At 37.4% G+C, this 23,467-nt stretch overlaps 2 protein-coding genes across 3 annotated transcripts in view; one reads left to right on the plus strand and one right to left on the minus strand.

Moving 5' to 3' along the window:
• LOC137274452 (hsc70-interacting protein-like) overlaps nucleotides 1-22,951 on the plus strand; it is a 48,485-nt gene extending 25,534 nt beyond the window's left edge. Inside the window, exons 9-13 of the mRNA XM_067807633.1 lie at nucleotides 18,062-18,178; nucleotides 19,069-19,138; nucleotides 20,075-20,148; nucleotides 20,445-20,654; nucleotides 21,646-22,951. Of these exons, the coding sequence (XP_067663734.1) occupies nucleotides 18,062-18,178; nucleotides 19,069-19,138; nucleotides 20,075-20,148; nucleotides 20,445-20,654; nucleotides 21,646-21,651 (477 nt within the window). The 3' untranslated portion in view covers nucleotides 21,652-22,951. The remainder of the gene's footprint in view (nucleotides 1-18,061; nucleotides 18,179-19,068; nucleotides 19,139-20,074; nucleotides 20,149-20,444; nucleotides 20,655-21,645) is intronic.
• The window catches only part of LOC137274447 (sarcalumenin-like), a 276,599-nt gene that overhangs the window by 4,762 nt on the left and 248,370 nt on the right, over nucleotides 1-23,467 (minus strand). The window contains exons 1-5 of one of the 2 annotated variants that reach the window (XM_067807628.1): nucleotides 16,535-16,653; nucleotides 4,358-4,522; nucleotides 3,226-3,336; nucleotides 2,727-2,843; nucleotides 2,153-2,277 (exon numbers count right to left, since the gene is read on the minus strand). In XM_067807628.1, coding sequence (XP_067663729.1) covers nucleotides 2,153-2,277; nucleotides 2,727-2,843; nucleotides 3,226-3,336; nucleotides 4,358-4,522; nucleotides 16,535-16,625 — 609 coding nt within the window. In that variant the 5' untranslated portion in view covers nucleotides 16,626-16,653. Of the gene's footprint in view, nucleotides 1-2,152; nucleotides 2,278-2,726; nucleotides 2,844-3,225; nucleotides 3,337-4,357; nucleotides 4,523-16,534; nucleotides 16,654-23,467 lie in introns of those variants that run through there. The other variant, XM_067807629.1, reaches the window with a different exon arrangement.

Raw genomic sequence — 23,467 nt, forward strand, 5'->3', positions numbered from 1 at the left:
TAATATTGCCCAAAATATATATATCATGATGTGTCAGAACTGAACATGCTGTTGGTTTCCAGAGAGTGGTAAATGTGGGAGACTGTATCAGTTTGGCCTCTTTTCCCAGATAAAGCAGATGATCTGATATAAATGAATGTCTATTGCAATGTGGTGATGTATAGTTTATATTTTCTAAAATATTTATCAGCTCCATAGTACTAGTTGTTTCCCAGATTCTGAGAATAACAATATTCTGCTTTGACTTTTCAGTTAATATGCTTTACCAATTTCATGAAGATATCTTAAAGGGGCACTGATGTGGAGCGAATAATGTTTCTCGCCAACGGTCTAATTACGAAACGAAACTGCAAATTGGTCAGTGCCCGTTCCCTTGACCGTGACGGACAAAGGGACTGGGCTCCTGTCCATTTTAGCAGAATTTCTTCACCTAAACAGTCAGGAGGCCCGATGCCCATCATATGCCATTATTTAAAAATATCCATGGTATTCCTTGTCTGATCATAACAAAATATCCCAGCAGTGTATGTAGTTTTTTTTCGGATGCTTGGACTGATCCAATCTGATCCTATTTCTGTGCTTTTAACCTTGATATTTAATCATGTTATGTGAAAATATGATGTCTACAGGCACATAGCAAGTCATTTGTTTCAGTCCGAAAGATTGCAAAGCTTTATATTTAGGTAGTTTTGAGTGTTGGTTCTGCTGTGATAGCAAATATCATACGTAAATACTGGTAACTACTCTGGTTTATTATTTATGATAATAAATACACACAGTTGATTTATATGAATTTGTAAACTAAAAGCGATGACTTTGCCCTTGGTAGAGAAACCTGAAAAACTTATTACACCGATGGTGTAAACCTACACGTGTTATTTGTCATAATTCTCTAGATGGTCAGTTAATGAATTTATAACAGGTATAATTAGTAGTAACACCACTTCGGTTACTCAACAAAGGTTCCCATTTGGCATTTCTCCTGTCTCGAGTTAATACTCAACATTATAAATTAAGGTCTGTAATGGCAAATGTATTGTATGTTATGTAATATGTGCATGCAAGTGATGCAAGAGGGTTTATCAGCTGAGTTACAAAAACAAACATCGATCAAAGGATTAACCGATAACACACTGATTGATTGATTAATTACTGTTATCTTCTAGCGGATTTGTCAAAAGGCAGTGTGTGTAGATGTACTAATTTATACTGACTACACCCTGTTGTAAAGTGCGAGTGTAAAAACAACATCCTCCCTTCAAAGAATTAACCACCCTTGCGTTGATTGAGTGATTGCTCATTTTTGGTTAACTAAATTACTTAGAATGGCGGACATTATACAGTTGGTTGCCAAGTGTACTATCTTGGGTGACCAATGAGAGGCTTATCAGGTTTTCACCAATGTGAAAGACGTGAAATGATGTGTTACTCTTTCACAAATTAGACTGTTGTAAGCCACACGACACAGAGCTTGATTATTTACTAGCTGCAGATGAATGGAATATGATTTCTTTTATGGTGATATTTGATGGATACATTCCTGAACAAGGTAGTAGCCTGACATTGTTGCTAAAAATTAGTCTGTTTTCCATTCATTGTTTGCATTTTATTTTAATTTATTTGTTGTAGCATTCAGTAGAATCTATATGACAGAAAACACACACTAGATCACGTATGTGTGTGAAATAGGATCCACACTGGCAATCCATACAATGTATAAATGTTGCTGTCATGTTAGAAATTTACTATAACTATAAGCAGACCGTGTGTTCTTTTATTAATTTTCAAAGTCATACAAATATGACAATAAACTAGTAAGGGTTATGAGACAAGATATAGAGACGTACATTGGCTTCGTTATTTTTCCATCCTAATAGTTTTTTACCATTTCTACCACTGGCAGATGATTAACCTTCAAAGTGTTTCATTTGTTTTCATAATACATTTGTAATGAAGTAAAAATGACTTCACCTTAGTTGATCTGTCTATAATTAAACTACCAATTGCGCATACTGACACCAGTCACGAATTCTGGGATATCATCCGTGTATTCACGGGAGAAAAACAATAACAAAAGTTTACACCAGTCCACGAAAATGCTCCGCATCAGTGCCCCTTTAAGTTACAGTACTAGAGAAACATTTGAACTTACAAGGCCAAACTTCTGAAGAGGGGAGAAGTGGTTGGTCTTGTCTGTGACAAGTTCCATGCCCTTGATAGTTCGGTATCGGGGTCCATGTAGTAGAACAGTGAAGTCACTGGTTGTTGGCTCAGCTCCTGATGGAACATAATTAACGTAACACTTCCAGATGTTAATTCTGGTGAGATTTCATGAGATAATACCTCTAATGATTACAGCTTGTATTTACCACTTTCTTGGTATATATAGCGTGGTCTTCCCATTCTGTGAATCAAGGCTCGTATTTACCACTACCTGATGATTACAGCTTGTATTTACCACTTCCTTGGTATATTGCCTGGCCTTCCAATTCTGTGAATTAAGGCTCATATTTATCACCACCTGATGATTACAGCTTGTATATACCACTTTCTTGATATATATAGCATGGTATTCCCATTCTATGAATTATGACTTGTATTTTCCACTCCCTAATGATTACAGCTTGTATATACATCTTCCTTGGTGTATATATAGCCTGGTCTTCCCATTCTGTGAATTATGATTCCCTATTTATCACCACCTGGGGAATAAAGCTTGTATTTACCTGTATGCAACCTCTGGTGAGAGTCCTCCATAGACAGAAGATAGTTGATCATGGTAGACTTGCCAACACTCCATGGGCCTAGGAACAACACCATTGGCTTGGCAAATATCTCACCCTCTGAAGCAAATACACATCGACAGGTGATGAAGGAATAGGAGAAAAGAGTCATTCAGTCATACAGCTCAAATTGCATATGACATTGAAAGACAATACCTATAAGTGATTAAAAACGGCCCATGACTTACGATGCTCCAAAATGTTGTTTCAGGACAATGTTACTACTTGGTGTATTAGAACAATGTTCAACACATGGTAATGGTACCATGAGAAGATGAAACATATTAATGTGACTTTGTTATAATCATACATGCTCATGCGTCAAAAAACAATATACATTCATTCATTGTTCTAATGATAATAATATTAAGCTAAAAGAATAATTGTGGAAGTTTATGCCAAACCTTGGAAATAAATAAACTTATGGCAGTGTTAGAAAAACCTGAGATTGCATCCCTGTTGAGGTCAGAAAATCGATAGGCATCTTCCAAAGGTTTGACATCATCATTGTAGATTTTCAGCAATGTCTGAAGGGTGTCTTTTATCTTGAAGTCTGGAAAAGTAATTCACTGAGGTCACCACATTTGACAGTTTGTTTATTCAGTGGTTTTGTGTGATCAGTGTATGTGAACAGTGACCAGAATCTGTGAATAGAATCTGTGAACAGAATAAGATCAGTACTACCACGAACTTACACATGCATACTACAAGTGTGTTCAAACAAGTGTTTCTCACCGATTTAAATTCCATGTAGTAAGACAATATTTGTTGATCGATGCCCATGAGATTATGTAGATCAGACCATATGGTATCTGTTTATGATACAGTAAAATGTATACTGGTTTGTATCCTTTAAAAACATGGGGCATGGGCAACCTATAATAACATGTCACAATTTGTTGTGAAGAGTTGCATCCCTTAGGCGAGACGAAAATTTGTGATTGTTGGGTTTGAATCCCAAGTTTACCCTCATTATGTTTCTTGGTTTGTCACCACCGTACCCACCTACATGTCACCATGCTCATACCTACATGTCAGTGGTAGGCTCTGATACTACTACTGTCCTTTGTAGAAAGACCTTTGATATTATTCAAACTGTTTTCATCACTGTATGGCTTCAGTATTGCAGATGCCATGTAAAATTTTAAGTCACTCACTAAACAGTGTTAAACTGGTAGGTTTGCCTAAGTCTGAGGTAATAATTACTAGTTTAAGTGATGGTTTCTAAGAAACATAAATGCAAAGAACACATTGGCTTTTCTAACAAACTGGCATCCTTAGACTGTCCTTGCACTGTCCACTTATCTATGCATTCAGTACAGCATTGGAACAATGCTACCAAAGTGATAAATACCAAATATCTGCTTACCTTTATATATTACTCAAAGCAGGATGTCACACTGTGATATGACTGGAATACTATAAAACCTCAATTAAACACATTAAAAGTGAACTCATTCTTTTGAAACTTTTTCTTACTATTCATAGGAATCCCTAGGACAGCATGAGGCTGTCTTTTTAAGTTTAAACCACCTGAAAGTAGCTTTGAAGAAAGGCAATGTGAGCCAAATGACCTTGCACTGTCATGGATGTGATTGGTGTGTCCAGCTGCAGGATTTTGTCAATGTGACCATGGCTCTTGTTAGGGCCTTTCCTACTTCCAGTTTGTTCTTTGAAATGGGTCTCATCCACAGATACAACAGGTGGTGTTTCCTTGGTCACAGTATCTACTGGTTTCTCTGAAATAGATGTTAAGCCTTCTACAGAATGGGATACATGGATAGCCATTGGCTGGTGTCTCTGCTGCACAAGATCAGTTGATGATAACAGTGTAACCTGAATGTGTACCGTGATATGTAGGGTCTAATCTTGCTGTGATGCGCGTTATACAACTGATGCCTTAAAGGTCACATGCAACGTAAAACACAACTTTGCAGATTCTGATACTTTTCGGTGTGCACTTACCGAAACAAATAATCAGAAATGCAAATTCACCTCTACTGAGATGGTTTTTTACTGGATCGAATGCAAATTCAGAGATTATGTATTTGCAAAACCCAATACATTCTTTATGGATAACAACTTCTTCTAGTGTATATGATTTTGTTTGACAACAGTATATGAATCCATACTGAAACAAGTACAACAAAAGAAGCTGTTATCCATATTTGAGTGCACACCCACCCGCTATGACTGGGTTCAGTCTCCCAAGGGCATCGTTTCGAGGGAAGAAAGCCCAAGTACAAAATATTGCACTTTTGAATCGATTGTTTGCTTACAATTTTGTTTATTTGTCTTTTTACAAGCAGCAATGTATATTATATGTCATGAATAAGTGATAATTGTGTTTTAATTGTGTTTGATTTTTTGGTTGCTTGTGTCCTGTAAACATTAACGGTCTCACAATGGTTGCTCACTAATATCTTGATATATCAGTTCTACCAGTCAACTGTTGTAGCATCCTCCTTGTATCAAGATGTAGGAAATATAATTCCTTGAATTTTATACATATTTTTTAGATGTTTAAAGTTTGTTTGTTATTTAACACAAAATTCAGAAACATTTCAGGTAAATAATTGAGTCTAGACAAGACAACCCTGATGAATTTTATGAGCAGCTTACTGGTGACCAGTTCTGTTTATGAATCTCTGCTATCAGATAATTTAGATATATACTTACAAAAAATCTTGACATATGAAGTAAATCAGATTGTTTCATGGGAAGATAACATATCCCTACCAGAAGTAGAACAGTATAGCTATACATAGATCCCATATTAAGAAGCACCAGCAGGCAGACTCTCTGATAGCTCTGCAAGCAGGAAATGTGGGGTGTCACTATTAGCCCTGTATACCTGCAGCAAGAGTTTTTACAGGTGCAAAGTTACCTGCACCAGGCTTCTCACCATTTGATTTAGTAACACAGGTATGCATGGAATCTTGTGAGAGGTCAGTCAGTGGATCTACCAACCTGGCATATATGTTTTCAATGTTCAGTTTAACTGGCACTGATTTGATCATCATAATTCCAGTAATAACAAATATATTAATTCTATGATTTTTATGAGTTAGCACTTAACATTTCCACAACAGTTTTCAAAGAAAGAATTTTCCTGCATTGATCATGAAAAGTATGCTTGCAAAGAGACCTTATTTCAGATTAAAGAAAATTCCCCAATGCAAGATCTTTTATCACATCGTTAAGCCATCTTCAAACAGATATACAAATTTAAGACCTAAAGGCTATATATCCATTTAGGCATGACTGTCTGTGGGCATATCAATATTCGTTTGCACAGTTCATTTTGGAGAAGTGGTTTATGTAAACTGTTGATTGTCTTGAGTGGTTTTATTGATGTAACATTCTCAGGTTTAGTTTGCTTTTGACCCTGTAAATGATACATTGTATGTAGCAGTGTAGCTCATTTAAAAAAAAATATTTAAGTTACCAGCAGTTGAAAAAAGCAAAGGACATGTTGACCTTCTGTGGTTTGTAAACATATCACGCATAAGGGTGTAAGGGTACACTTGTTTATGCTGCAGAGGCAATAGTCATATATCAGCACTGACGTATCTAGCCATAGTGATAAGGGCAATAACAGATAAACATAACCATTAGACACAAATTTGTATAACATGTCACATCTAGAGCATGTAATGTTTTCTTATGATACTGTATTTCATTTGCATTTTCAGAAAGTTGATTGTTTGATGCATCAGTCAATTAAACATATTCTTCATTTCACCAACTAAGCTGTTACACCAGTAACATATGTTTGATACACTGCCAACAAAAATAGGTGCAATCAATCACTTTCACCCCCATTCCAACAAATGGATTGATCTGTACATTTGATACTGGTGTTTTACGTTAATGTTACGAGGGAAAGGAAGGAGGTGCATAGGTGTATAGGAATGTCTAACAAACAACAAAGCCAAATTTTCCAAGCCATAAAAGGCTTAAGTGTAGTGAGGTGGTGGATAGGTGTATAGGTGTATAGGAATGTCTAACAAACAACAAAGCCAAATTTTCCAAGCCACAAAAGGCTTAAGTGTAGTGAGGTGGTGGATAGGTGTATAGGTGTATAGGAATGTCTAACAAACAACAAAGCCAAATTTTCCAAGCCATAAAAGGCTTAAGTGTAGTGAGGTGGTGGATAGGTGTATAGGTGTATAGGAATGTCTAACAAACAACAAAGCCAAATTTTCCAAGCCAGAAAAGGCCTAAGTGTAGTGAGGTGGTGGATAGGTGTATAGGTGTATAGGAATGTCTAACAAACAACAAAGCCAAATTTTCCAAGCCATAAAAGGCTTAAGTGTAGTGAGGTGGTGGATAGGTGTATAGGTGTATAGGAATGTCTAACAAACAACAAAGCCAAATTTTCCAAGCCACAAAAGGCTTAAGTGTAGTGAGGTGGTGGATAGGTGTATAGGAATGTCTAACAAACAACAAAGCCAAATTTTCCAAGCCACAAAAGGCTTAAGTGTAGTGAGGTGGTGGATAGGTGTATAGGAATGTCTAACAAACAACAAAGCCAAATTTTCCAAGCCATAAAAGGCTTAAGTGTAGTGAGGTGGTGGATAGGTGTATAGGTGTATAGGAATGTCTAACAAACAACAAAGCCAAATTTTCCAAGCCATAAAAGGCTTAAGTGTAGTGAGGTGGTGGATAGGTGTATAGGAATGTCTAACAAACAACAAAGCCAAATTTTCCAAGCCATAAAAGGCTTAAGTGTAGTGAGGTGGTGGATAGGTGTATAGGTGTATAGGAATGTCTAACAAACAACAAAGCCAAATTTTCCAAGCCATAAAAGGCTTAAGTGTAGTGAGGTGGTGGATAGGTGTATAGGAATGTCTAACAAACAACAAAGCCAAATTTTCCAAGCCATAAAAGGCTTAAGTGTAGTGAGGTGGTGGATAGGTGTATAGGTGTATAGGAATGTCTAACAAACAACAAAGCCAAATTTTCCAAGCCATAAAAGGCTTAAGTGTAGTGAGGTGGTGGATAGGTGTATAGGAATGTCTAACAAACAACAAAGCCAAATTTTCCAAGCCATAAAAGGCTTAAGTGTAGTGAGGTGGTGGATAGGTGTATAGGTGTATAGGAATGTCTAACAAACAACAAAGCCAAATTTTCCAAGCCATAAAAGGCCTAAGTGTAGTGAGGTGGTGGATAGGTGTATAGGTGTATAGGAATGTCTAACAAACAACAAAGCCAAATTTTCCAAGCCATAAAAGGCTTAAGTGTAGTGAGGTGGTGGATAGGTGTATAGGAATGTCTAACAAACAACAAAGCCAAATTTTCCAAGCCATAAAAGGCTTAAGTGTAGTGAGGTGGTGTATAGGTGTATAGGAATGTCTAACAAACAACAAAGCCAAATTTTCCAAGCCATAAAAGGCTTAAGTGTAGTGAGGTGGTGGATAGGTGTATAGGTGTATAGGAATGTCTAACAAACAACAAAGCCAAATTTTCCAAGCCATAAAAGGCCTAAGTGTAGTGAGGTGGTGGATAGGTGTATAGGTGTATAGGAATGTCTAACAAACAACAAAGCCAAATTTTCCAAGCCATAAAAGGCCTAAGTGTAGTGAGGTGGTGGATAGGTGTATAGGTGTATAGGAATGTCTAACAAACAACAAAGCCAAATTTTCCAAGCCATAAAAGGCCTAAGTGTAGTGAGGTGGTGGATAGGTGTATAGGTGTATAGGAATGTCTAACAAACAACAAAGCCAAATTTTCCAAGCCATAAAAGGCCTAAGTGTAGTGAGGTGGTGGATAGGTGTATAGGTGTATAGGAATGTCTAACAAACAACAAAGCCAAATTTTCCAAGCCACAAAAGGCTTAAGTGTAGTGAGGTGGTGGATAGGTGTATAGGTGTATAGGAATGTCTAACAAACAACAAAGCCAAATTTTCCAAGCCATAAAAGGCCTAAGTGTAGTGAGGTGGTGGATAGGTGTATAGGTGTATAGGAATGTCTAACAAACAACAAAGCCAAATTTTCCAAGCCATAAAAGGCCTAAGTGTAGTGAGGTGGTGGATAGGTGTATAGGTGTATAGGAATGTCTAACAAACAACAAAGCCAAATTTTCCAAGCCATAAAAGGCCTAAGTGTAGTGAGGTGGTGGATAGGTGTATAGGTGTATAGGAATGTCTAACAAACAACAAAGCCAAATTTTCCAAGCCATAAAAGGCCTAAGTGTAGTGAGGTGGTGGATAGGTGCATAGGTGTATAGGAATGTCTAACAAACAACAAAGCCAAATTTTCCAAGCCATAAAAGGCTTAAGTGTAGTGAGGTGGTGGATAGGTGTATAGGTGTATAGGAATGTCTAACAAACAACAAAGCCAAATTTTCCAAGCCATAAAAGGCTTAAGTGTAGTGAGGTGGTGGATAGGTGTATAGGTGTATAGGAATGTCTAACAAACAACAAAGCCAAATTTTCCAAGCCATAAAAGGCTTAAGTGTAGTGAGGTGGTGGATAGGTGTATAGGAATGTCTAACAAACAACAAAGCCAAATTTTCCAAGCCATAAAAGGCTTAAGTGTAGTGAGGTGGTGTATAGGTGTATAGGAATGTCTAACAAACAACAAAGCCAAATTTTCCAAGCCATAAAAGGCTTAAGTGTAGTGAGGTGGTGGATAGGTGTATAGGTGTATAGGAATGTCTAACAAACAACAAAGCCAAATTTTCCAAGCCATAAAAGGCCTAAGTGTAGTGAGGTGGTGGATAGGTGTATAGGTGTATAGGAATGTCTAACAAACAACAAAGCCAAATTTTCCAAGCCATAAAAGGCCTAAGTGTAGTGAGGTGGTGGATAGGTGTATAGGTGTATAGGAATGTCTAACAAACAACAAAGCCAAATTTTCCAAGCCATAAAAGGCCTAAGTGTAGTGAGGTGGTGGATAGGTGTATAGGTGTATAGGAATGTCTAACAAACAACAAAGCCAAATTTTCCAAGCCATAAAAGGCCTAAGTGTAGTGAGGTGGTGGATAGGTGTATAGGTGTATAGGAATGTCTAACAAACAACAAAGCCAAATTTTCCAAGCCACAAAAGGCTTAAGTGTAGTGAGGTGGTGGATAGGTGTATAGGTGTATAGGAATGTCTAACAAACAACAAAGCCAAATTTTCCAAGCCATAAAAGGCCTAAGTGTAGTGAGGTGGTGGATAGGTGTATAGGTGTATAGGAATGTCTAACAAACAACAAAGCCAAATTTTCCAAGCCATAAAAGGCCTAAGTGTAGTGAGGTGGTGGATAGGTGTATAGGTGTATAGGAATGTCTAACAAACAACAAAGCCAAATTTTCCAAGCCATAAAAGGCCTAAGTGTAGTGAGGTGGTGGATAGGTGTATAGGTGTATAGGAATGTCTAACAAACAACAAAGCCAAATTTTCCAAGCCATAAAAGGCCTAAGTGTAGTGAGGTGGTGGATAGGTGCATAGGTGTATAGGAATGTCTAACAAACAACAAAGCCAAATTTTCCAAGCCATAAAAGGCTTAAGTGTAGTGAGGTGGTGGATAGGTGTATAGGTGTATAGGAATGTCTAACAAACAACAAAGCCAAATTTTCCAAGCCATAAAAGGCTTAAGTGTAGTGAGGTGGTGGATAGGTGTATAGGTGTATAGGAATGTCTAACAAACAACAAAGCCAAATTTTCCAAGCCACAAAAGGCTTAAGTGTAGTGAGGTGGTGGATAGGTGTATAGGAATGTCTAACAAACAACAAAGCCAAATTTTCCAAGCCATAAAAGGCTTAAGTGTAGTGAGGTGGTGGATAGGTGTATAGGTGTATAGGAATGTCTAACAAACAACAAAGCCAAATTTTCCAAGCCACAAAAGGCTTAAGTGTAGTGAGGTGGTGGATAGGTGTATAGGAATGTCTAACAAACAACAAAGCCAAATTTTCCAAGCCATAAAAGGCTTAAGTGTAGTGAGGTGGTGGATAGGTGTATAGGTGTATAGGAATGTCTAACAAACAACAAAGCCAAATTTTCCAAGCCACAAAAGGCTTAAGTGTAGTGAGGTGGTGGATAGGTGTATAGGAATGTCTAACAAACAACAAAGCCAAATTTTCCAAGCCATAAAAGGCTTAAGTGTAGTGAGGTGGTGGATAGGTGTATAGGTGTATAGGAATGTCTAACAAACAACAAAGCCAAATTTTCCAAGCCATAAAAGGCTTAAGTGTAGTGAGGTGGTGGATAGGTGTATAGGTGTATAGGAATGTCTAACAAACAACAAAGCCAAATTTTCCAAGCCATAAAAGGCTTAAGTGTAGTGAGGTGGTGGATAGGTGTATAGGTGTATAGGAATGTCTAACAAACAACAAAGCCAAATTTTCCAAGCCATAAAAGGCCTAAGTGTAGTGAGGTGGTGGATAGGTGTATAGGTGTATAGGAATGTCTAACAAACAACAAAGCCAAATTTTCCAAGCCATAAAAGGCTTAAGTGTAGTGAGGTGGTGGATAGGTGTATAGGTGTATAGGAATGTCTAACAAACAACAAAGCCAAATTTTCCAAGCCACAAAAGGCTTAAGTGTAGTGAGGTGGTGGATAGGTGTATAGGTGTATAGGAATGTCTAACAAACAACAAAGCCAAATTTTCCAAGCCACAAAAGGCTTAAGTGTAGTGAGGTGGTGGATAGGTGTATAGGTGTATAGGAATGTCTAACAAACAACAAAGCCAAATTTTCCAAGCCATAAAAGGCTTAAGTGTAGTGAGGTGGTGGATAGGTGTATAGGTGTATAGGAATGTCTAACAAACAACAAAGCCAAATTTTCCAAGCCATAAAAGGCTTAAGTGTAGTGAGGTGGTGGATAGGTGTATAGGTGTATAGGAATGTCTAACAAACAACAAAGCCAAATTTTCCAAGCCATAAAAGGCCTAAGTGTAGTGAGGTGGTGGATAGGTGTATAGGTGTATAGGAATGTCTAACAAACAACAAAGCCAAATTTTCCAAGCCATAAAAGGCCTAAGTGTAGTGAGGTGGTGGATAGGTGTATAGGTGTATAGGAATGTCTAACAAACAACAAAGCCAAATTTTCCAAGCCATAAAAGGCCTAAGTGTAGTGAGGTGGTGGATAGGTGTATAGGTGTATAGGAATGTCTAACAAACAACAAAGCCAAATTTTCCAAGCCACAAAAGGCTTAAGTGTAGTGAGGTGGTGGATAGGTGTATAGGTGTATAGGAATGTCTAACAAACAACAAAGCCAAATTTTCCAAGCCACAAAAGGCTTAAGTGTAGTGAGGTGGTGGATAGGTGTATAGGTGTATAGGAATGTCTAACAAACAACAAAGCCAAATTTTCCAAGCCATAAAAGGCCTAAGTGTAGTGAGGTGGTGGATAGGTGTATAGGTGTATAGGAATGTCTAACAAACAACAAAGCCAAATTTTCCAAGCCATAAAAGGCCTAAGTGTAGTGAGGTGGTGGATAGGTGTATAGGTGTATAGGAATGTCTAACAAACAACAAAGCCAAATTTTCCAAGCCACAAAAGGCCTAAGTGTAGTGAGGTGGTGGATAGGTGTATAGGTGTATAGGAATGTCTAACAAACAACAAAGCCAAATTTTCCAAGCCACAAAAGGCCTAAGTGTAGTGAGGTGGTGGATAGGTGTATAGGTGTATAGGAATGTCTAACAAACAACAAAGCCAAATTTTCCAAGCCACAAAAGGCTTAAGTGTAGTGAGGTGGTGGATAGGTGTATAGGTGTATAGGAATGTCTAACAAACAACAAAGCCAAATTTTCCAAGCCACAAAAGGCCTAAGTGTAGTGAGGTGGTGGATAGGTGTATAGGTGTATAGGAATGTCTAACAAACAACAAAGCCAAATTTTCCAAGCCACAAAAGGCTTAAGTGTAGTGAGGTGGTGGATAGGTGTATAGGTGTATAGGAATGTCTAACAAACAACAAAGCCAAATTTTCCAAGCCACAAAAGGCCTAAGTGTAGTGAGGTGGTGGATAGGTGTATAGGTGTATAGGAATGTCTAACAAACAACAAAGCCAAATTTTCCAAGCCACAAAAGGCCTAAGTGTAGTGAGGTGGTGGATAGGTCTATAGGTGTATAGGAATGTCTAACAAACAACAAAGCCAAATTTTCCAAGCCATAAAAGGCCTAAGTGTAGTGAGGTGGTGGATAGGTGTATAGGTGTATAGGAATGTCTAACAAACAACAAAGCCAAATTTTCCAAGCCATAAAAGGCCTAAGTGTAGTGAGGTGGTGGATAGGTGTATAGGTGTATAGGAATGTCTAACAAACAACAAAGCCAAATTTTCCAAGCCATAAAAGGCCTAAGTGTAGTGAGGTGGTGGATAGGTGTATAGGTGTATAGGAATGTCTAACAAACAACAAAGCCAAATTTTCCAAGCCATAAAAGGCCTAAGTGTAGTGAGGTGGTGGATAGGTGTATAGGTGTATAGGAATGTCTAACAAACAACAAAGCCAAATTTTCCAAGCCATAAAAGGCCTAAGTGTAGTGAGGTGGTGGATAGGTGTATAGGTGTATAGGAATGTCTAACAAACAACAAAGCCAAATTTTCCAAGCCATAAAAGGCCTAAGTGTAGTGAGGTGGTGGATAGGTGTATAGGTGTATAGGAATGTCTAACAAACAACAAAGCCAAATTTTCCAAGCCATAAAAGGCCTAAGTGTAGTGAGGTGGTGGATAGGTGTATAGGTGTATAGGAATGTCTAACAAACAACAAAGCCAAATTTTCCAAGCCACAAAAGGCTTAAGTGTAGTGAGGTGGTGGATAGGTGTATAGGTGTATAGGAATGTCTAACAAACAACAAAGCCAAATTTTCCAAGCCATAAAAGGCCTAAGTGTAGTGAGGTGGTGGATAGGTGTATAGGTGTATAGGAATGTCTAACAAACAACAAAGCCAAATTTTCCAAGCCATAAAAGGCCTAAGTGTAGTGAGGTGGTGGATAGGTGTATAGGTGTATAGGAATGTCTAACAAACAACAAAGCCAAATTTTCCAAGCCATAAAAGGCCTAAGTGTAGTGAGGTGGTGGATAGGTGTATAGGTGTATAGGAATGTCTAACAAACAACAAAGCCAAATTTTCCAAGCCATAAAAGGCCTAAGTGTAGTGAGGTGGTGGATAGGTGTATAGGTGTATAGGAATGTCTAACAAACAACAAAGCCAAATTTTCCAAGCCATAAAAGGCCTAAGTGTAGTGAGGTGGTGGATAGGTGTATAGGTGTATAGGAATGTCTAACAAACAACAAAGCCAAATTTTCCAAGCCATAAAAGGCCTAAGTGTAGTGAGGTGGTGGATAGGTGTATAGGTGTATAGGAATGTCTAACAAACAACAAAGCCAAATTTTCCAAGCCATAAAAGGCCTAAGTGTAGTGAGGTGGTGGATAGGTGTATAGGTGTATAGGAATGTCTAACAAACAACAAAGCCAAATTTTCCAAGCCATAAAAGGCCTAAGTGTAGTGAGGTGGTGGATAGGTGTATAGGTGTATAGGAATGTCTAACAAACAACAAAGCCAAATTTTCCAAGCCATAAAAGGCCTAAGTGTAGTGAGGTGGTGGATAGGTGTATAGGTGTATAGGAATGTCTAACAAACAACAAAGCCAAATTTTCCAAGCCATAAAAGGCCTAAGTGTAGTGAGGTGGTGGATAGGTGTATAGGTGTATAGGAATGTCTAACAAACAACAAAGCCAAATTTTCCAAGCCATAAAAGGCTTAAGTGTAGTGAGGTGGTGGATAGGTGTATAGGTGTATAGGAATGTCTAACAAACAACAAAGCCAAATTTTCCAAGCCACAAAAGGCTTAAGTGTAGTGAGGTGGTGGATAGGTGTATAGGTGTATAGGAATGTCTAACAAACAACAAAGCCAAATTTTCCAAGCCACAAAAGGCCTAAGTGTAGTGAGGTGGTGGATAGGTGTATAGGTGTATAGGAATGTCTAACAAACAACAAAGCCAAATTTTCCAAGCCATAAAAGGCTTAAGTGTAGTGAGGTGGTGGATAGGTGTATAGGTGTATAGGAATGTCTAACAAACAACAAAGCCAAATTTTCCAAGCCACAAAAGGCTTAAGTGTAGTGAGGTGGTGGATAGGTGTATAGGTGTATAGGAATGTCTAACAAACAACAAAGCCAAATTTTCCAAGCCACAAAAGGCTTAAGTGTAGTGAGGTGGTGGATAGGTGTATAGGTGTATAGGAATGTCTAACAAACAACAAAGCCAAATTTTCCAAGCCACAAAAGGCTTAAGTGTAGTGAGGTGGTGGATAGGTGTATAGGTGTATAGGAATGTCTAACAAACAACAAAGCCAAATTTTCCAAGCCACAAAAGGCTTAAGTGTAGTGAGGTGGTGGATAGGTGTATAGGTGTATAGGAATGTCTAACAAACAACAAAAGGCCTAAGTGTAGTGAGGTGGTGGATAGGTGTATAGGTGTATAGGAATGTCTAACAAACAACAAAAGGCCTAAGTGTAGTGAGGTGGTGGATAGGTGTATAGGTGTATAGGAATGTCTAACAAACAACAAAAGGCCTAAGTGTAGTGAGGTGGTGGATAGGTGTATAGGTGTATAGGAATGTCTAACAAACAACAAAAGGCCTAAGTGTAGTGAGGTGGTGGATAGGTGTATAGGTGTATAGGAATGTCTAACAAACAACAAAAGGCCTAAGTGTAGTGAGGTGGTGGATAGGTGTATAGGTGTATAGGAATGTCTAACAAACAACAAAAGGCCTAAGTGTAGTGAGGTGGTGGATAGGAATAATTACTTCCATGATGAAGCGAGCAATAACAACAACACTGGTGTAGCATTTCCCTTTAAGAAAAATATATCTACTCAGTATTTTGAAATAAGAATATCATTGATGAAATATTGCAAAAAAAGTGAAAAATCAATGACCAGCTGTCCCACATGGATAATGATCATGCAGCAGTGATTGTTGGAAAAAGTGTTAAGAGTACGGGCATAGGATGTGAATTCCAATTATCAATTTATTTGCTTCAGACGTATGTTAAAATTTAGATTCATTTTATCAACCTTCAGATTTTGTTACTGTCATATTTACAATTATGTTTTTGTTTAAAGTACAAATTCTACAATTTTATTGGTCTAGAATTGAGATAGTTGCATCAAAATATCTGAATTATTCAATGCCCAGGGTTTCTACTTTCATTTTGGAAGGAAGAATGTTATCATTAGAGAATAATGTCATCAGTGAAATATATTTTTAAAACTGAGACTAAATAATATGTTTCAATTCCTCGGGATTTTCCTACTTTCATTTTTCAGAGAAATAGGCCTGTTCTTAGAAAGAGGTGGATAACACAAAAGAGTCTTCGCATATCTGTATGAATACTGAGATTCTTATCACAGGAAACTTATTCCTTATTGTAAATAAGATTTCTCATTCATTAATTCTGTAAGCACAGTTAACATCTAGATTTCTACATACCCTAATTTTGCTCTTGTTTATTATGTATTAAGTTATTATTTAAAACACTTTTTTCTTATTATTAAAACAAATATTAAAAAACACACAGAATATTCTCCCAGATAATTTGAAAGTCATATTGAAGGATTGGATTTTAAGGAAGAGAAACATTGGAAAGTTTGTTAACTAACACCATGTACGTAAGATGCTGCAGTTCAACTAAGTCTGTGATGTGTCTGCAAATCATGCATAGTAAAAATACCACTTAAAAGATTTCAAAACGATCATGACAGTTGTAACATAAAACACACAAGATGCCTGGGTGAAATTATGAGGATGGTACTACCTGTATCACCTGCAAGTATTCCCTCCAAACTCGCTCTAACCACCAAAAGCAAGAGACACCGGTTCACAATGTGGCAAGTGGAGGCAGCCATCTTGAATTCATCTGATGCCCCTTACAGCAAAGAAGAGCTGTCACCTAAATGGGACAGTCTACTATTTGTGTAGGGGTGATGGATTGGTTTCTTACCAGTAATGGAATATTGGCAGGATTTCAAATACACAGGATTTGTTGAGATGTTATTAGATAATACCACAGTATACCACATAACAGAGTATGCAATAAATAGAGCTGCTTCCAAGTATGTGATGGCTAAAGTTTACAAAGTGTATATTACTAGCCTACTAGGATTTCCTTAAAATGAGGATGTTAAGGATAGAAAAGACAACTAATAGGATTGCATTAGGATCTTATTACCTATACCTTATATGATTATTTATTTCTGAGACTCAATTCAAATCAGATAGCAGAGACTAATAGACATTTTTCTATCTTTTTTTTACCCTTCTCTAAGCCCCCCAAAATATTTTGAGGACAACTAGTGTATTGTCAGATGTGATTGATATGGCATGAAAGCATGTTGAGTCTTGCTCAACATAATATAATTTGGGATAACACTTTTTAAGTGAAGCATAAATTCTAATAATGTTTTAGTTAAATATACATGTTTGACAACCTTCAGGACTGATAATTATCTCACCTCAGTATGTCTGAAAGGTGCTGGTGCTTAGTCTGTTTCTACATATGTGATGGTAACAAATAACTGCATTTGTGTTGCAAAGGAGCCTCAGTGAGATGGGCAATTCGTAACCTTAAGAAATCTAGACATGCTTCATTTAATGCTTTAGCATTGCTGGATGGGCTAGGCAGCAGGAAACTAATGCGGTTCAGGGACAGTGAGATAGACTTGAAAGATGCCAGCTTTCATTTTACGTTTACGGAAATCTTGCATAGCACTTTGACCCTTTATGGACATTAGGGTTAGGTACTCTTTTCCCATGAAACACACAACAAAATCCTTGAGGTCAGCACCACTTCCACTGTTGATAATATTGTTTGTACTCAGTTTTAGATGGAATAAACCCACGTTGTACCAAATTATATCCTGCAGTGCCAAGTATGATTGCCAAAACCAATAGCTTTCCACCAGGTTCACAGATTGGGGAGTCGGCAGTTGAAAACCTAGTGTGTTAATGTTTGACCTAGTTAAGTGAAGATGTCAATGACTTGGGTTAATGTACAGTGTTGGTGTCTGGTCTGGGGCCATATGCGCTACCTTGTATCAGTGTTTGATCTTGGTATACATGAAGTGTCAGTGTTTGACGTGTGTTAACATCCAATGTTGCACAGTTATTTTGTTTGACCTAAGTAAGTACACAGTGATAATGATTGGCCTGTCAATGCACAGTGGTCGTCAGTGGTCGTCAGTGGTCACGACTGACCTATGTAAATGCACAGTGATTATGATTGACCAATGTTAATCTACTGCAGTTGTCTGATCTATGTTAATGTACAGTGTCAATGTTTCAGGCCAAGAAGATCATGGAGCACAATCGTAGATACCAGAGGAAGAGAGAGGAGAAAGAGCTGAAGGCACGCAAGGAGAAAATCCGCAAAGCCAGAGAAGAATACGAACAGCAGAAAAAGGTGCATCACTGGAACCATTTCCAGATCATAATTAGATACATTTACAGAAAATATGTGTACTGGACTATAGAATCAGAGGAAAATTCTTAAGCTGTGAAATTGATAATACATGTTTGATAAGCCTGTGATATGAAATGACATCTGTGAGCGATATTGTGTGATACATGATCAATAGGATATATCCTGTGATATGAAATGAGGTCTGTGAGCGATATCAACAGGATATATCTTGTGATATGAAGTGAGATGATATGTGAATGATATGTGAATGATAAGGAGTGATGATTGACACAAACAGCGTTACATAAGCAATAATATCCAGGGCCTTGACTTTCGAAGCTCTCTTAGCACTAAGATAGCTTTCAGTTAGCTTCGAAAATCTAGGCCCAGGGGTCCTCGTCGTAACCATAGTGTGGTTGGGGGTGGAGGAAATCGGGAGGTGCTTGGGGATAGTGGGAGTGACTAGCCTAGGGGTGAAAGTGTTCACTTGTCACACCGAAGATCTGGGTTCGATTTCCCACATGAGTACAGTATATGAAGCCCATTTCTGGTGCCCCCTGCCCATTCCTGGTGTCACTATTGTGATATTGTTTTAACATTGCTGAAAGTGGCAAAAACTGACTCATCCATAACCATAGCACAGAAGGTTCTCTTGATTCCAGATCTGAAGCAACCCATTTCTGATTTCCCCGGCTGTAATATTGCTGAAAGCAGCATGGAACCATAATCACATACTTTAGTGTTGAGCATGACATGATTTACCATGATATGCTGTATATATTACACATGTGATTTGCTTTTATATAGGACATAATTTATTAGGGACCCTCTTTAATATTAGACATCCTATTTAATCTGAAATGTCTAAAATTCAGTCTTGTGACTTGCAGGAACAGAGCCAGCAGAGCGGAGGGACCAGTGCAGAGGGATTTCCTGGGGGTTTCCCAGGTGGTTTCCCAGGTAACCATTTTGTAAAACTACAAACTTAAAGGGGAAAGTAACAATGGGCCAATTCATGAAGCAGATAAGAAAGCACCTGTGGCAAGTGTCAACCTGCATCAAACTTCATAGAAATGTACTGTTGGTTAGGGTGGGGTTTTTTTTCATATTGAGATGCTTTACACAGATTGTTTTGTTTTACTGCACTTTTCTATCAATCTGAATAGTAATGTCACATTGTCTTCTTGTAGCCTATTCGTGTCGTAAGAGGCAACTAACGGGATAGGGTGGTCAGGCTCGCTGACTTGGTTGACACATGTCATTGTATCCGTGTGCTGTAGATTGATGCTCATGATGTTGATCACTGGATTATCTGGTCCAGACTTAATTATGTACAGACCACCACCATATAGCTGAACATGAGAAAATCAGATTCTACATGTTAATGTAGATAATATCTCATGGAATTAAGTATTATTTAGAGTTTTATGTATAATCAGGTATGCATGAATGTTTATCATTACTGACTGTACGTTACTAACAAATGTTCGTTTTTGATGTGTGTACAATTCTAAGGGGAGTAGTGGGTAGCCTAGTGGGGAAGGCGTTCGCTCATCCTGCTGAAGACCTGGGCCTAGATTTTCAAAGCTCTCTTAGCACTGACATAGTCGTAAGTGCATTATGTATGTTACGATGTTACAGTGTTATGTATGTCTTAGCACTGGGAGAGCTTCGAAAATCTAGGCCCCGAGTTTGATTCCCCACATAGGCATAATGTGTGAAGCCCATTTCTGGTGTCCCCTGCTGTGATGTTGGTGTAATATTTCTAACAGTTGTGTAAAACTGAACTCACTCATTTATGTGCACACATCAAGGGTCATTGCTCATCTGCTTCAGTCACTCACTGCTCAGCTGTGACAGTCATAGTTTTGCAGAACAGACTCTCTTATGTTTCAGGTGGTGGTGGCATGGCAGGCATGCCTGGTCTCAACGAGCTGCTCAGTGACCCTGAACTCATGCAGGCTTTCCAGGTACACATCCATCCTTCCTGAGTTGATTCTCGTCTTGTGGTTCTGTGGCATGGTATTACTGTAGCCATGGTGATATGTATGGCACTCCGGCAGGGTATTATTGTAACACTGGCGATATTGCATACTACATACCTACATGCTACTACTGCAGTGGACAGGACAGGATAGTGGTAATATAGCTTGTGTGACACAGTACAACATGCTGTTACTGTAGGTTCAATTATCACCTGTGAAAGAGACGATTATTGAAGTATATAGATGTACAGGCTTTGCTGATATTCTTAACTTATGCACAGGACCCTGAAGTTGTACAAGCATTCCAAGATGTTGCCGCCAACCCAGCCAATGTCTCCAAGTATCAGAACAACCCCAAGGTGCAGGCTGTCATCAACAAGATGGCTTCTAGGTTTGGCAGTGGTGGAAGTGATGGTGGCAATGCTGGAACAGGAGGTCCAGGCACAGGGTTTCCAGGCGGATTTCCAGGGGGATTCCCTGGCCCAAATATGGTAGACATTCCAATCATATCCCTTATTTGGTTTTCAAAGATCTCTTTTGACAGTTGCGTTACTTTTAAATGTAGTTTTCCTTGTGAACGGTCCTTTCAGAGCATTTCCCATATGGAGATGAATTCAAATGCAATCCACTAAACAATTAAAAAAGTAGAAATAGCAGTCCCTCCTGGATTCGTGGCAAATTTTTATGAGTTCCGCAGCAAATTTAAGCAACTTCTGCACCACACTTTTCAATATTCTGCAAAAACATTCTGTGGCTTAAACATTTAGAAAAAAAACAAGAAAAACATTATACAGACCTTCATAGTTTAATTCTCAAACAGAATTAAACACTTACTGAAAGTTATTTCTCTCCTCTCAATTGTAACTTTGTGATGCAGACGAACAACTTCCGGTTTCATGCAAACAATTTTATACCTAAAAGAAACCTGAAATAATTTCAATTTTCAAAATTATCGATTTTGAGAATGTAATTGCAGTGTCAAATTCATCTAGTATTAACAGAAAAATGCCTAAAACTAGCTTTTTAAATAAAGTATTTTTAATCATGATTATTTTGAAAATGTTGTCACAATAAATATGTCAGTCCTTTTTTTTGTGTAACCAACTCTACTTTTGACATTATCTCTACTTTTCGTTTCGTCTGACAGTCAGTTTTCACTCAGTTTTTAAAATAAGCAAATTCCACGACAGAAAAGTGGCAAATTCTGCACGGATTCTGCACGCAAATGCGTTTTCCGCGGACCAGATGTTTTTCTGCATGGCAAGGTAAATTCCACGATTTTTTCTGCAACCATGGAATCAAGGAGGGACTGAAATAGTCAACATTGAATTAGAAGCATTATTGAATTACATAATTCACTTCTAAGTTGTTTTTATTTAAATAGTGTTAAACAATCTTATAGTAATGTTTATTTTTCAGTAATTATATCTTGTGGTATGGTCCTGTTTTTTATTCAGTATGCTGACATTTTTTTTATTTCAGTCTTAAGGGCTGCAAGAACACAGTCCTTGGGAACCACCATTATCAGAGACTGTGGTTGACAGTGGGCAGTCAGCAGATTTTATACAGTTTCTTAATGATGTTTGCAAGGAGCTTCCTTACTGATGCAGATATAACAGTTATCAAGATTAAGTTCCACCTCGCATTTTGATTTGTTATTGAAATTGTTATTTTTTTTTTGAAAATGTACAAAATATTAACTTTTCAGCTGATTTGGTTCATTTGTTCTATTGTCTTGAAAATAATAATTGATGTTGAATTTATGCATGAACATTTACAACAACATTGATGCATCTGATGGCTGCAATTTTACCATATTCGTCTGTCCATGTCACTTAATGTGTATGCAACAGTATTTTCAGTATAACTGTTTATTGTAATTCCTCATTTCTTATGAAAGGAAGAATTCATCAGAAAAAAATGTTCTATAATTGGGGTGTTAGTTCATTCTCACATACTTTTGGAATAGACAAGAATAAAATTTGCAAGGTCCAAAGAGAATTTGAATCATATACTTTTCATGAAAGATCAAGGACCATCTGATTTGTTAATATTAAAGTGTCATGATAATTTGAAAAAAATTACTGTTCCACAACTTTGTTTTAAGACAATTTGTTATGTTAATGTGAGACATTGATACTGTTTTAGATACTTGTACATAGATTGTATCTCGATAGTTGTGTGATGCAACATGGTCTTTTCCAAACTGACAATTTATTTTCGGTTTCTCTTTTTTAAAAACAAAAATAACGAAATGTTTTTTTATGCTTGTTTTCAAACCAGACTGTTTCCTCCTTTCAAGTAGAGGTTTATTTTAGGTTTGTTATTTTGATATGATTTGAATGAAGATGCACTATGGCACTTATAGAATTGTCAAATGTTCTTTAATCATATCATCTGTTGTCTGTTTGTTGTTAAAGTAATTAGATGAGAGTCAGTTTATATTGTATCAACTATTAGTCACAATTTCAAACAGGTGAAGCTCAACATAATTTATCCATGTAAATCTTGTTTAATTAGTGACTATAGTTTTGTTTTAAATATAGAACTAAAAAGGTAAGTTTACCATATTCTTTCATTTTTCTACTGTATGCCGAATATAAAGGTAATCTGTATCAGGTGTATCACATTCAAGTTGTATATATTGATATGTTACCTAGAAATGTTGTCTATCACTGTGTAGCTGTTAGTTGCGTTAGAAGTTGCATTTGTGGTAGACTTGCATCTATGATGTTCAGTAGTTCATTATTCAACATTTGTAATAAATAAACATAATTTTTGAATGTCACTTGTTTTAATGTCTGTTTGTTTTTGCAGTCCATTCATTTAAACAGGTTTTGTTGAAGACTGTTGCATTTAATAACATGCATCTAGGTGTGTGTGGCTGATACTGGTCTGGCACTTTGGCATTTGGTCTCTAAACCATCCAGAGGTGTAACAATTCATCGATAGTATCAGTTTGTATCATCAGCTACATGATACGTGTATCAATACAAAGGACACATATGTCAATATATCAGGATATTCATATTGTGAGGGTCCATGATGCATCAGTGTATTGCCTCAGTAGATGATATATCCTGATATTCCTTATGTAATCTAAGAAAACTAAAATATTTATCTTTGTTACATGAACAAAGGAGTTGGTGTATATGTCAAAGCATGTGAACATTTTTCAAACTCTGTGAACTGTAGAATATTTGTCTTCAGGTAATTAAAGTATATTTTAGTTGTTTGAAAATAACACCATTTATTAACAGCTATGAACGGTTACTTAGCTTTGGAAAGAAAGAGAACAAAGGTG

This window comes from Haliotis asinina, chromosome 2 (assembly GCF_037392515.1).
Source record: "Haliotis asinina isolate JCU_RB_2024 chromosome 2, JCU_Hal_asi_v2, whole genome shotgun sequence".
In the NCBI taxonomy this organism is placed as follows: Eukaryota; Metazoa; Mollusca; class Gastropoda; order Lepetellida; family Haliotidae; genus Haliotis; species Haliotis asinina.